At 54.2% G+C, this 15,026-nt stretch overlaps 1 protein-coding gene across 9 annotated transcripts in view; it reads right to left on the bottom strand.

Annotated features, from left to right (window-relative positions):
• Positions 1 to 15,026, bottom strand: part of LOC105074301 (N-deacetylase and N-sulfotransferase 1) — a 153,042-nt gene that overhangs the window by 7,788 nt on the left and 130,228 nt on the right. For all 9 annotated transcript variants that reach the window (XM_074360930.1, XM_074360932.1, XM_074360928.1 and 6 more), the window contains one exon: positions 116 to 2,511. In XM_074360930.1, the coding sequence (XP_074217031.1) occupies positions 116 to 2,511 (2,396 nt within the window). The remainder of the gene's footprint in view (positions 1 to 115; positions 2,512 to 15,026) is intronic.

The raw sequence follows: 15,026 nt of genomic DNA, 5'->3' as shown, positions 1-15,026 counted from the left end.
CTGTGCCACCTCCTGCCATATCAGCTCTCCATCCAGCCCACTGACAGGGGGGCCCTGACAGGCAGCGGGATCCCCGTGGGGTCCGTTACTTGAAGCAGAAGGAAGGCTTCCACACCTGAGCCTCGATCCCGGCATTACGGGTGGAGAAGGAGGGCCTGGGGGCCTGCTTGGCTCGGGGAGACCAGGCCCTGGAGGGAGACACGGGGGAGATATCACTGCTGTAGGTAGGGCTCACTGTAGTGGGCTGGAGGCCGTCCTGGCCAGGGGAGGTGTAGAGGCCCGGTGAGTTGCGGGAGGGCCGAGGCAGGGCAGGAGACGGTGGGAAGGCCGCCTTGGGCAGGCTGGGTGCCAGGTCCAGGGAGCTCGGCTTGGCAGGTGAGGCGGCTCTGGGCGAGGCAGCTCTAGGCGAGGCCTTGGCAGGTTCCTTGATGGGTGAGAGGACGAACAGCGAGGGCCGCAGCTGGTAGGGTGGCTGCTTGGTGGGCTCTGGGCGCAGGACCCCGTTCTCAGGCAGGTAGCCATGGTAGAAGGAGGCAGGCGGGGTCCGAGCTGGGCTTCGGGATGCCACTCGGAAGCCACCAGGCGCATTCGTGGAGTACTTCCAGGATGAAGGCAGGGACATAGTGGGTGAAGGGCAGCGAGCCAGTTCCGTGTGGCCCGAAGACTCGATGACGTACTTCTCCATCCGGGACTGGCGGCGGGCGTAGAGCTCAGCCCCCTTCCCGGAGGCCTCGGAGAGGTTCTGGTTGGGTTTGGGCTTCGGCTTGGCCTGGATGCGCGGCGACTTGAGGCACGAGGCCCACTCGGGGAGAGTCTCCTCGGCACCCGCGGGGCTGGCCCTGTCCCGGGCTGTGGGTTCCTGCTGGAAGTTGGAGGCTTCGGCCCCCAGCGCGAAGGGCTCCTCCTCCACGCCCGCCTCCCCCTGGTCTCTCTGCCTCCTCTTCTCATCAGCTGTCTGGACCAGATCCAGCAGGTCTGGATTCGGGGTCACCTTGGGCTTCTCCACAAAGGTGAACATGGATTTCCGGCTGCCCCTGCGGGCCATTGACTCCTCCAAAATGCCTGTCTTGCTGGCAGGAACCGCCTGGCCCTTTAGATGAGAAGGCTTGGGGTCAGAGCAGGGGTACAGGGCAGAGTAAGAGGGGGGAGACCTAACCCGGGAAGCCAGGGGGGCCGTGGACAAGGTCTCAGCATAGGTAGGGGGCGGGGTGAAGGCTCCCAAGGGGCGTCTCTCCAAGGCGGGGCTTCGCTGTGCCATGGGCCTCCTCTCCAGCATGGGGCTGTGGGACATTACATGTCTCTGTGGCTGAGGACTCCGGTCTGCCATGCTGGGGTGCTGGGGAGCCAGGGCCTTCTCCCCAAGATGTCGTCTCTCTATCATGGGGCTCCGCTCCATCTGGCTGGTGCTCCCTGAAGCCTGGATCCCAAAGGGCCTGGCTGTCCTGTTGACCACGGATGGGGGCTTGGCCAGCGTGAGGTGGACCTCGCTGTACAGCTTGGTGGGCATGGTTGTGGCTGCCTGCCCGGACATCCCTTGTTCTGCTGACACCACTGGGGCGCCGAGCTGGACATCGATGAGCAGGGAGCTGGACATGAAATCTGGGGCTGGGGGCCCGGAGCTGGAGATGGGAGTAACTTCTCTGGAGAAGGCGCTGGTGGTGGTAGGTGGAGCTGATACCTTATCAATTACGAGGGTGCTGGATCTCACCTCTGCAGCTGGCTCCTGGGGCTGCCCACCAGCACACAGGGTGCTGGGTTTGAAATCTGGCACTGTGCCATTAGGCGGGAGTTGTGCTTCTGAAGAATTCTGTTGGACACTAGAAAGTGGCAGGCTCTGCGGGGTGACAGTTGCCGGTAAGTTCTGATTGATATCTGTGGCTGGCAGGTTGTGGTTGCTGTTAGAAGCTGGAGTGATGAGCGTGGTGCTGGATGAGGGGAGGTTTTGGTTGACATCTGTGGCTGGGCTGTGGACCTCCGGGGGCGGGGTTGGCGGGGTTGGTGGGGTTGGTGGGGTTGGTGGGGTCTCCTGGGCTTCTCGGTTCTGGGACAGGTGGAGCCCATTGGCTGTCAGCAGGGCAGCGTTCTCCTTTAAATAAACCACCAGTGGTACCTCTTCCTCCTCACTGGCCATCTTCTCCAGGTGCCGCAGCAAGCTGGCCTCCTCTGAGCAGCCTTCCATGCTGTGACCAGGGACCCTTATATCAGAGCTCTGGCAGTTGGGGTTTCTCGGAGGGCCTGGCTTAGGGACCGAGGTGGCACTCAGGCTGAGCCCTGGGGCATGGCCTGTGGGGCTGGCAGGGGTCACTCGGAGGGACTCCTGGCTGGGCTTCTGTCCCCTCTGGCCGTGGCTCTCCAAGGTGAACTCATTCACCCTCTGCCGGCGCCTGTTGAAGAGCTGGACTCCGCGGGAGTTGGAGCTGGGAGGGGTGGTCAGCTGGGCTGCGATCTGCTGGCTCCTCGCCTTGGCCTCTTTTAGATCCTTCTCGGTGAGGCTGGTGCTCCGGCCCAATGCTGCAGGAGGGACAGAGGCCCAGTTAGCAATGGAACTGCAGAGCCACAGGGTACACAGGCAGACAGACAGACAGTCACCCATGCTCCTCCTACAGATGGCCTTTTCCCCTGGAATTTGATCTTTACTCACTATTTCCTAGAATCCCCTCTCCTCATAAACATCCCTGACCCAGTCGTCATGGCCCAACTCAAATGCCACAGCCTGTGTAATACTTCCCCTGATTACCTTTTCAATATTAACCAATCCCTTCCTTGTTTGGATTCCTCCCGAAAGGTTATTGACATGGCCTTTTACCATACCCAGCAGGAACACCTCACCCTAGCAGTCAAGGCCCCACTACATCCCAGACTTATCTCCCACCACCCTTCTCCTCTCTCACTGGACTCTGCCCAGCTGGCTTTCTGTTTCTTGAAAATGCCAAGTTGCTTCTGCCCCAGGCCTTTGCACTGGAATGATCTCTTCCCAAGTGGCTTCCATGTTGGTTCCTTCTTACCACTCAGGACTCACTTGAATAACGCCTCTCCAGAGGGACCTTGCTCTATAATCAACTCTACCCTCACCTAACCCATCTCTTTGTTTTATTTTCTTCACAGCATTCAACACAATTCAGAATTATCTCCTTTACACATTTCCGTGTTTATTATGTCTCCCCAACCTAGAACATAAGCTCTAAGGGGGCAATGACTTTGCTTGACTTGTTCATTACTCTAACCCTGGCCCCTAGAATAGTGCCAGGCAAAATGTGGGCAATCAGGAAGCATAACTGAATGTATGAGTGGACCCCCAGGACAGTTTCTATGTGCATATCTTAGGGCCTTTTACACCTTCAAACTCATAGTGTAGTCATTTGTTAATACTAACACTAACACTTCCTCTTTTTAGAATAGGTAATACATTCACATGGTCTAAATATTTTTTTAAATTTTAAAATAGCAAAAGGTATACAGTGAAAAATGTCCCTCCATCTCTGAGTGCCCTGTACCACAAGTCACATAACAACCCTTATTAGTTTCTTCTAAGTTCCTGCAGAATTTCTTCCCGTTTTCATTTAAACAATCTTTTCAAATTCTCATATTTTAGTATTATAAAATAATAATAAAAATTTAAAATATTATAAAAGTCCTAAGTTGGGCTAATTTTAGCAGTGACTTTACTAGAACATTGCATTACTTCATTTTAGCCTCACAAGAACACTAGGACACAAGCATTACTCGCCCATTTTACAGAAGCAGAAAATGAGGTCCAGAGACTTGTAAGAAACTCACCCAAGTTCACACAGCAAAAGGTGGCAAGGCTGGAGTCATAACAAGTTCTCACTGGGTCCACAGCCCGTGCTCAAGCTGCCTGCTTGTCCCAAAGATCCCTTTGGGACATACAGGGATAGAGTCGGTGGGAGTTGGGGTTCAGTCTGGGGCTGGAGTCTGAGGCCTGAGGTCAGGGGTTAGGTCCCTATTAATCTGTACGTTCACTACATGCAACCATTTTTCATTACATCCCCAGTTCCCAGCTGGTACACAGTCAGTGTTCAATCTGTGCTTATTGAATAAGGAATAAAGAAATGAATGCGGGAACAAATGGTCCGATGGACAGATGGATGGGACAGCCCGTGGCCAGGGATGGCAGCTCAGTCAGTGGCTTTGTCACCCCACCCTCACTGTGGGCAGCTAATTAGTTCTTGAGGAATCTGACCCTGCCTTCCCTCCTACCTTGCCCTCATTAGCACTGGCCATGACATCCTGAGTGGGTCTCCAGGGACAGTTTTTCTAGGCCTCCTGCCAGTGAGGCTCAGAATTCATGGACTCTCGGAGCTGGAAGAGCCCTTACAGAGGAGGCCTTTCACTACCACCTCCATTTTACAGATGAAGGGCCTGAGGTCCAGAGAGTGGCGCAGGGTGGAGCTCACACTTGGGTCAGCAGAGAGCCCACACAGAAGCAGCTTCACTGGGAACAGGCCCAGCAGCCACAGGCCTCTGGCCTCTACCTCCGACTTCCCTCCTACCATCACAATGTGACCCCCCCCCCCCGCCAACACCTGCACCCACCTGTCCAGAACAGGGACAGCACACAGCCTGCCCCACGCACCCCTGACACCTGCTTTCTCCTGGTAGGACTCCCCTCCTACCTGGATCACCCCATCTATAAAAGACGAAGGCTCTGGGGGTTGGGCCAGGCTGCTACCCTGGAGGGAGTTTAGGTAGGGGGAAGCCAGCCACATAGGAGGGCCCTGAGAGGTGGCTTGGCTCATGCTCGGCCCATGTCCTCTGCTCTGCTTAGAAACCAGGCCTCCCGGCCCAAATCCAGGCTCTGCTATTTGCTAGCTGCATGACCTTGGCAGGTTACTGCACCTCTTGGAGCCAGTTTCCTTAACTGAGAAGAAGGTGATAAAAGCATTGACGTTGGGGTTGGGAGGCTACGCTGAGGTCACGAATGCCAAAGAGATTACTGTCGTCTGGCCCAAGTAGACGGGCAGAGGGCGCATGCTACCTTGGGATAAGCTGACAGTTGGTGACCCCACTCAGCTCCTGGGAGGGGTTAGAGCTGCTTCTAGCAAAGGAGATTTACTCCACAGATCTCAGTCCTGAGAGGGGATGTGACTCCCTTCAGGTCACACAGCAGGGGATTCCAGAGTTACTGGAAGCTGGGATTATTGCCCCAAGTCACAGAACCAGAATCTCAGGGGTGGCTGTCATCGGGTCCAGTTCCCTACACGATTCCTGCACCCCTACAGCCATGCCCCTGAGGTACTAGCCTCTGTTTACACACTCAACTGACAGGGAGCTCGCTACCCGGAAGAGGTGTCTTCCACTAATGAACATTCCTCAGCTATAAAGTCACTCCTCACGTTCATTTCACCTCTTGACACGGCTCTGCCCCCCGTGCTCCCCAGGTAAAGAGCTTTCTCTCTCCAATCTGACAGCCCTGCAGAGACTCAGCCACAAGTCACAGCCCCATGGAGCGTGGTCAGGACACACATCCCGAGACCTGCCACTGCTTCTTACGACGCAGCTGCAGCCATCGTAGCTCACACCGATCAGGCTCTTACTGTATACCCAGACGCGCACTTCACACATACTATCTTGTTTAATTCCCACAACAATTCTATGAAGCACAAATTATTAGTCACTTTTTAGTGGTGAGAAAACCAAGGCTCAGAAACAGCGTGAGCTGTCCAAGGTCACAGAGCCGGAGAGCAGTGGGGCAGCTCCCCCTGGCTCTTCATGACTCCAGAGAGCACCAAGCTGTCTGGCTAGCAGGTTCCCACAGTGCCAGGCTCCTAGAAAGGGCTTCAGTGTTGATGTATTCCAGAGCTCCCAAAGTCCTTGCTCTTTTCTGTTTTTCTCCTTACTTCTCTGCTTCAGTCCCCTCCCCAGGCTGGTTATAAGGACGTGGGGATAGAAAATGCTCAAATGTCAGAGCATGAAGGGCCCTCAGGGAGAAGCTGGTCTGGGAGGCTTTGGAGAGGGGAAGGATCTCAGAGGAGACCGTGGGCCAGGACCTGGGGTTTAGGGACAAGAGGAAAGCAGCAGAACGGGCCAGGTCAGGAGAGAGCCGTGCCTCTGACGGAGCTCCCGCGCCCCCCATCCCAGCCCGCAGTGACTCCACAGAAAAGGAATTCGGCAGGAGGCTTGGACCAGACCCAGCCAGCAATCCAGACAATTTTTGCCACCCTGCACAAACAAAGCTGAGAGAAGGGGGGCTGATCCAACTATGGGCACCCTAGAGTTCCCCAGTGCAGGGCACCAAGGGAGGCAGCTCCATCCAAAATTCCCCTGTCTAGGGAACTGCCACCCCAGTGATGCCCTAGCCACCAGGGTCCAAGATTGTGGTCCCTAGCGTCAGAAACGCAAGAGATGGCCAAGGGCCACAGGGAAGAGGTCCTTTGCTGACCTGCCCCCCCCCCCAGGTCTGCCTGGTTGCAGCCTGTTCCCGGACAAGTCATAACCCTTCTCTAAGCTTCTACAGGGCCAAGTTGGGGTGCCGGCCCTTGAAAGACCCACTCTGGACAATGGATGAGGAACTCTGAAGACAGGCCTTCAGGAGAGAAAGGGGTGAGGGCAGGCACAGGGAAGAGCTGGTCTGACAGGGCTGAATCCCTGAATTGGGAAGGGGGACAAGAGGCCCTGAGTTCAGCCTTTGGAATGAAGATGGCAAGGACTGCTGGAACTATGGAGCCCTCACTGTGGCCCGGGACCCCGTATAAAGTGCTGTGCATGTGCTTTGTACCCATCTTCTTGTTCAGTCCTCCCAACAACCCCGAGAGAGAAGTATGATTGTTTTCCCAGTTAACAGATGAAACCAGAGCTCAGAGAGACCTGCCCGGGGTCATACAACCTGTAAATAGCAGAGCTGGGATTCAAAACTCAAAGTCCAGTTGCTGAATCTCATTTCCTAACTCCCCTGCCCTCCAGACCCTGACTCTAGAAGGAGGTGCACCAGTAGATGCTCTGGGGCACCCTGATGGGGGTCTGCAGAGTCCTCTGTTTCTGCAGCTCGCGATCAGCACCCCCAGCAGTGCCCTCTCCTCTGCACACTCAGCTGCCTAGAGCAGCTCATGCTTTCTCTCCCTTCTGCCTCTCGGGAGAAGAGCTGATAAATGCATTCTTTCTAAGGCAGAAATGACCGCTAGGACTAAAACACCAGTGGAGTGGAAAGAGCACAGTACTGGAGTCAGGAGACCCAAGTTCAAGTCAGGCTCTGATGGGGATAAGCCCTTTCTCCCACCCCTATCATTTCTGTAGGCAATCAGTTCTGCCGGCCACAGGCCTTTTGGACTGAGGATCCAAAGGAGGTGGGGCAGGGGAATGGAGGCCAGAGCAGAAGGTCAGGTCAGGGAGAGAATTCAAGGAAATGCTTCTTCACACGGCTGCCGTCAGTGGGAGTGCCCAGGCCCCGGGTAGGGTGGAGAGGGACGGGGAGCCAGAGGTAGGAATAGAGACTGGCTGGAAACAGCCCATTGTGGCTGCCTGGGAGTCTTGGCAACGGGACAGGTAAACAGGCTGGGTAAACTGCCCCCCTGGTGGGGTCAGGAAGGAACCAATGGCTGGCCGCTGCACAAGCTCAGCCTCAGCTGGGGCAGGAAGATGAACTGGGCCTGAGTAATGGCCTGGCTACCTTGCCAGCCCCTGCCCCACATCCTCCCTGTTGAAAGGAGGAAATGACACAGCCTCCATTCCCAAGGGAGTTCTCCATCCATGCCAAAGTCCTGGTGAGTGCAACCTGATGGAGCCCCGGCAGACTGCCAAGCCTCGTCTCAGGAGGAGAATAATTCATACTAAGGTGGGAAGGACTGCCAGACACAAAAGATGCATAGGAATGGAAGCGGGGAGCCCTGCCACTAACCAACTGGCAGAAGTCATCACGTGCCTCTCCCTTGATGTCCAGAGGGGAACTGAGACCAAAGAGGGATGCCGAATGCCCCAAGTCACACACCCTAAACCGCAAAGGCACCTTTGGGTGCTCACCTTACTCACTCCGGCTGGGTCCTCCCTGCAGCCCAGCTTCCCCCGGATGCTGAGCCGGCCTCGGTTCCCAAAGCCTCCGGGGAAGGCAGCCAGTCGACTAGCTGACAAAGAGGAAAATCCCACATCGACGGCAGCGTGGAGGAGCTGGATGTGACTTCTCTCCTCCACAGATGACTCAGCCCAGCTCTTTATCAGGAAAAATGATTTTGCAACAGCCTTTTAAATGGCCTCTCCGCCACAAAGTCTCTCCCCCGCCAATCTACCCGCCCCACGCTGCCAGATTCATCCCCCAGCCCCCACCCTGGCTCCACCGGTGTCATGCCTCTTTCCTGCCTCTCCAGGACGCGGAGGATCAAGCGGCAACTCCTCATCCTGGCATTCAGGGCCCCTGACGTCAGGGCCTGCCTGAAGGCTTGCTCACCTGCTCTCTGTACCCTCAGCAGCCAGAGGGAGTCCAACGGCTCATGTTCCCACACCTGCCCTGTGAGTTCTGGCCTTCGCTGTGGGGTTTGCACACACCCCTCCACCTGGAACCCTTCTGTTTCCTATCCTTTCTACATGCTCAACCCCCTCAGCCTTCCCACCTAACTTGAATGGCACCACCCCCTCCAGAAAGCCTCCCTGTTTTATCTGCACCCTTAATAACCTCACCACGTTGCATATTATTCATTTTAGTAAGAGGTTCCCTCCAGGGCGTGCTCACCACATGCCAGGCCCTGGTTTCATTTACAGCAGCCACAAGGCCAGCAGTCCCCTCATCTCCATGTTAGAGAAGAAATGGGCTCAGAGGGGTAAAGTGACTTGCTCAAGGTGGCAAAGCTAATCAGAGCAGAATTGGGATTCGAGCCCAGGGTGGCCCAGCACCCAGCCCAAGGCCCATCATGTGGGCCATGCTGCCTCCTCCCAACATCTTGCCCTGCAGCAATAAGTGTCTGGGTCTTATATCCCCCCCAGAGATTGCAAGCACCTTGGGGGCAGGAGCCTCAAATGCGTCATTCCTGTGTCCTGCCTTATGCCCTACACCTTCCCCGGGGCTTGCAGAACAATGATGAAGTCCATGAGGATGATAACAGCCAACATAAGAGGAGTGACAGATGCTGCCAAGATAAGGGTTTAGCATGTATTTTCTCATCGAATCCTCACCGAAGCTCATCAAGGGAGGCCCCCTTACCTGTGTTTTACAGATGAAGAAAATGAGACCCAGAGCATTAGCAAACTCACCCTGGCTCTCACAGCTAGCAAGGGACAGGCAGAGCAGAGCTGGAGCTGGGAGTCTTACTGATCCCAAGCCTGGGTCCCTCCTTCTGAAGAGCTCAGCCCACAAAGCACACTCACTTTCCCCACCCACTGCTTTGGCCCAGCCCAAATGCCACTTCCTCCAGGAAGCTCTCATTAGTCCATCCAGACTCCTAGATGACTGCTCCTCCCCTGCTCAACCTGGCCCAGGGGCCTTGGAACAAGAGAGGGGCTTGTAGGAAACAATGGGTTGAGAAAGCTCAGGAACCAAGGCCCAAGGGGAAGGAGGCTGAGACTGGTCCAACTCCTAGTATCTTCTTGCTGGTAGGAGGTCGGGATCAGGCAGGGCAGGATGGGTGGGTTGGGGGGAACCTAAGACAAGGGCCCCCAGGTCGGCATGGGCCATGGGTAGCAGCTATCCTTGCAGACCACTACTCACTGCTGGCTGACGAGGACCCTGCTGTGGGGTCCTCCTCTGCCAAGGGCCAGGAGCCACCACCTCCCTCCTACCTACTATACTGGACTAAACATTAATCTACAATTAGATTTTTAGGGACTTGGAAATGGTGACCCACAGAGAGGCAGGCTCCACCCCAGGTGCACAGCAAACTGGAAAGGGCTGGTTCACAGAGATCCAAGCTCAGGCCCAGCCTCCCACCGCCCAGTACATCCCTGGTAAGCCAGGCCTGCCCTCCCCTCAGGCCCCCAGTGCTCTCCTGCTGCATCAGTCTCCATCATCCCAGCCCTGAGAGCCTTGAAAGAACAGAAATGATGCCAAACCCTACCCTTCCAGAGAAAACATTTAATCCAGGAGACAAAAAGGTGGTGCACCAGGGCAGGAGAGAGAGAATTCTGCCTAATCTGTGCCTCTGCCAGGGGCAGGGCTGGGCCCAGTCTGTCTTTGGGTCCTCAGCCCCCAGCCCATGGCCTAACACACTTTGGGCCCTCTACAGTGATACAGCCCTTCCTTTTGGCCCTGTGGCAGCCTGGGGCCAGGGCTGGTCCCATCCTCTCTCAATGCCCTGGACTCAGCAGAGGCTATCACCTGGGACAGGTTCACTAAGCGTTGACTAAATAAATGACTGAAAGTTGAGCACTCCCACAATCCAAATCCACCTTCACGTTTTACTCCACCATTCATCCCCTGAGATGAAATCTAGATTTCTCTAGATCCGAGACTCATCTAGATTCTAGATCAGAGATCTAGAGGTTGGTTCCTAGAGGAAATACGGGAGAGGAAGGAGGGAGGGAGCAACAAGCCTGTGGGTGAAGAAGATGAAATCTCAAATGGCAGCGTTAGATCTAAGAGGCAGAATATTCCACTGAGTGCCAGGAAAAATATAGAGTCTAAGAGCACTGAATCAGGATGAAACAATCTGGGAAGGCTTCCTGGAGGAGATGGCATGTGCCCTAGGTCTTGAAAGATGGACATGTGTAAATTCCAAGCCACAGGACAGCCCAGAGGGGCCTGGAAGGTTGAAAGCTATCCTCACCCCCTTTCCTTACCCCGAACTCCACTCACAGCCCCATCAAGACAGCTGGAGAGAAAGACTGAGGAACACGCCCACCCTGTGGGTTTGCCCAGAGGCTGTAGGTGAATGGGCTGGTCCAGATAGAGTTCCATAGGATCTGTGTACATGGCAAGGCTCGTGCCCAGAGCCCCGAAGCACCGAGGTATCGGCACCGTGGGCCTCCGGGTGGATTACATAACCGCCCCGCCGCCGGGGCCACAGATTCAGCCGGGACCCTCCTCCGCCGCCGCCTCCGCAGCCATCTGTCTCTGCCGCTTCCCTCTCACAGACGAGGCCGCCGCAATGCAGAAAGCGAAGGCCAGCGCCCTGTGGTAAATTCCCCGCATTCCTTCCTCACAGAAAAATAAATAAGCCGGGAGAAAAAAATGCCGGAGGAATGATAATGACGGCCCCAGCACGCTGCAGTCCGCGCGCGCCGAGCGCGGAGCGCGGTCGGCAGCGGAGGGAGCAGAGCGCTCGCAGAGCCCGGCCCCTACGGGTCCCGGCCGGGAAGGCGGCGCCGCTGCTTCTCCCTGGGGGGCGTCCTGGCCACCGGCTCTGGGACAGATGAGCCCTCTCTCTCGGCCCCTCGGGCTCCCCCAGGCCTGCCAGCTCTCTCCCGCTCTCAGGCTCGCTCACGTCTGCGGAAGAAGGTGCTGGGAATCCCTGCGTCGTGGCCGGTGACCACCGTGGGCAAACTTGTCAGCGGCCGGCGCCCTTCGCTTTCATTATTTAGGTTGCTGTTTACTGAGCACTTCTTAAGTTCCAGGCATTATTATCATTATTTTCTTATGTTTTATTTTATCTTTGCAAGCTGTGAACTGGAAGTACTGTTAGATCCATTTTACAGGTGAGGAAACTGAGGCTCAGAAAGGTTTTTGTGATTTACCAAGGTAATTTGCCCAGCTCTCCGCTCCTGCCTCTCACTCCCATATTCATTCAGCCTGCCTGCCCTCCCCTAGGCAGCCCTCCTTTACCAAATCGAACCATAGGTGCAGTGTTTTTCCTTCCCACATGCAGCTATTCGAGCTACCTTTAGTAAGTCACTTCTCTGAGTCTCAACGTCCTTATCAGTAAACCAGGGATGATTATACCTGCTTTGCAGAGTCACTGCTGAACAAATGAGATGCAGAAATGATTTTTATAGGATAAAGCTCTGTGCACACCTGAGGGGGATTTAACTCCAGCCTTTTGCACAAACCTACCTCTGCATAACTCTACCAACTTAGGGCTCTGTCTGTCTCCCTCCCTTCTCCAGCCCTCTGTGGGTCTGGTCTCGCTCTTCTGTTCACAGTCAGACACGGCTCAACTTTCCCCTCCCCCTTCCACCCCCTCACCTGCCAGCATCCTCTCAGCATCATGTCAACCTCTAGCTAATGGGCTGTAGCAGAGAGAACCAGGTTTGAATCCCAGCTCTGCCTCTTGTTAAATGTTAGCACCCAGGCCCCCTTGGAGCAGCCCCCAGGTCCAAGACTTCTGGGAGGGAAGGTGCAGCTGAGGCTGGCTCCCACCACTCAGTACACAGTCCTGCAGCCAGAAGGGCACTGTGGCCCTGGGCCTGCAGGAGGCTGCTGACCCTGCCGTCCCCCTGACCCCGTGCCATTCACCAATTACCAGGCATATCTGGCTCCCCTCCTGCAGGAGGAGTCTCCTGCCAAAAGAGAAGCTGAACCATCCAGCCCCACCCTCCCCTTGTCCCTGAAACTGCAAAAGAAAAGCAGACTGGAGGTCAGGAAATTTTGTTCCACTGTCTGTTTTGTCACAGTTTGGGTGAGACATTGGACTAGTTCCGGACCCTCTTTGGGTTTCAGTTTGTCCGTGTGTTTCAGCGAAGGAATTGGACTGGACCAGTGGTTCCTAGAATGTAGCACCCCCACACCTCTGGAGTCAGCAAAAGGATTTAAGTGGTACCCTGATACTTAACATCTTAATGGTTATATAAATTTCACATGGGTATTGGGAAAGGAGTATAATAAGCATACCAAACCTGTGAAGGTATATTACTGCTTAGGAAGAGGTAAAAGTGGATATTTCAGTAACAAAAGTTAGACAGTTTAAAGAAAACGAGTAAGCACAGGTGGTGCACAAACTCATTCATTCAACTGATATTTACTGTACACCAACTAAGGGCCAGGCACTGTTCATAGCCATGAAGAGAAACAGACAAACCCCTGCTTGCATTCTAGTAGGGGAGCAAGATAATAAATTTATAAGTAACTGTACAAGTAGGTCAGATAGCAAATGCTATAGAGAAAAATAAAACAGGGGTGGGAGATACACGGACTACATAGGGTGGGTAGCAGTGTGCAAAGGTAAATAAGGTAATCAAAGTAGGCATCACTGAGAAGTCACATCTAAGTGAAGAAGGTGAGGGAGTGAGGCATCAGAATGTCTAGGGAAAGAGAGACCAGTCAGAGAGAACAGCTAGTGCAAAGGTCCTGAGGCAGGCTTGCACCTGGCTGGTTTGAGGATAGTGCATATAATGTGGAGGTGGCACCTGAATGAGGAAAACAGGTTCTCTAGTGACCTTTCTACTTCTGCCCTTTTGGATCTCAGGGATCCTCTTGCATTGCAAACATTTGTGTGCACACGCATGCACACTCTGCACCATACACACTCTATATAGCTTCTTCATGCTGGTGGGAACCTAGCTGGCAGCAGCACATCCTCCTCTGCACACATGCCTGCGCACAAAGGTGCTGCTAGCACACACACCCACAGAGGGGGCAGGACCTACACACCAATGTGTGCACACAGAGCACCTGCCAGTGTGCATGTGGGGATACACAGACACTCAGGTGGCAGACTGGCACAGATGCACATGCGGCAGGTCCACACCTTGTGGGCAGGCACACATATCTCCCTCCTGCCGGCCTGCTCTGTCTCCAAGTAACAGAGTCACCAGACCACCTCTACCTAGATGGTACATGTCCCTGGCAAATGGGAAGTGCACTGATGGTGTGGTTTCAAGTGCACTTCTCCACATCTCTGCACCTTAGTCCCGGTTTTTCTTTTCCAGGGCTACATTAAAATCAGCCACTTGATGCTCAAATGTCCCAAGGGATCATGTTGCTGTAGAGAATGTCCCTTTTTCTACCCCTCCTGCAGTTAAATGGACAAGCCATGTAAAATGCCTAGCACAGCACTGTAAATGTTACCAGCCACAACCAGCATCGTTGGTCCCCATCCCTGGCTTCCTCCCTTTAGGGTGCTCGGGGGAGGGGGGAGGGGAACAGCTGAAGAGTAGGAGGAAAGAGCCAGACTGGGAGCTGGAGACCCGCGTTTTAATCTCAACCTGATCTTCAACTCACTGTGAGGCCTCGGGCAAGTCTTGTCCCCTCTGGCCCAGATCAGAAACCTGTGGGTGCTGCAGAATTTCTCAGAGAGTAGGTCCAAACTGCAGATTCCTGGGCTCTACCCCAGACCCCGGACCACAGAATATACACATTAACCATCTCATCGAGGGGTTCTGAAGCATAGCCAGATTGGGGACCCACTGGGTTTTAGAGCTCATGATTTTATAAATGTGTTTATAGGTAAATTAACAGGAAAATGCTTGGAACATTGTCTGGCAAATAGACCCCATGTTAACAAAAAATACACTTAAGAAAATATATATAAGTAATTTTTACAATCCTTTGAATGTGCACATACTTTAATAGTTTTCCTAACACCTTCATGTCCGTCAGACAAAGAACTACAGCAGGGATAGTGACACGATTTTACAGACAAGAAAATTGAGGCAGAGAAAACCGAGGGTCCTGGCCAGGATCTCACAGAGCACAGGTCCTTGGCTCCCCTCCAGAGACCTTGGCTCAGCTTCCTGAGATGTGCTACCTCGGGGCCTTATCACCTCGTAACATTTGGTTTTGATTTTCAACCCACAGTGGACATTGTGTACACAACGTATACAGTCTTCCATTCCAGCTTTGCAAAAACCCTGGACATACATGACTTCTCCAGGGACTCGGGGTTCACTGAGAATGGGACAACCTCAACCAGTTAATTTCCTTCCAGACATAACAACCCTCTCACTGGGTTGTGCAGGGGGTTCTCAAAGCCCTAACGCTACCTGCTACCATTTGATCTGGAATGGTCTTTCTGTTCTAGCCAAACTGAGTTCAAATCTCAGCTGAGCAGATTACTTACTACCCTGGATATGCCAAGCTTTGTATATGCTAAGCCTCAGTTTTCTCCTCTGTGAAGGGTTGTCCAAATGTCTACCCTGCAGCAGCATGATTGTGAAGATTAGGTCTTATGTACGAAGTACCCAGCATCAGGCCTGGCACAAACGCTCTAGCAGTG

Source organism: Camelus bactrianus, chromosome 3 (genome assembly GCF_048773025.1).
Source record: "Camelus bactrianus isolate YW-2024 breed Bactrian camel chromosome 3, ASM4877302v1, whole genome shotgun sequence".
Taxonomy (NCBI): Eukaryota; Metazoa; Chordata; class Mammalia; order Artiodactyla; family Camelidae; genus Camelus; species Camelus bactrianus.
The sequence above is the reverse complement of the archived record's forward strand: the minus strand, read 5'-3'. Positions and strand labels throughout refer to the sequence as shown.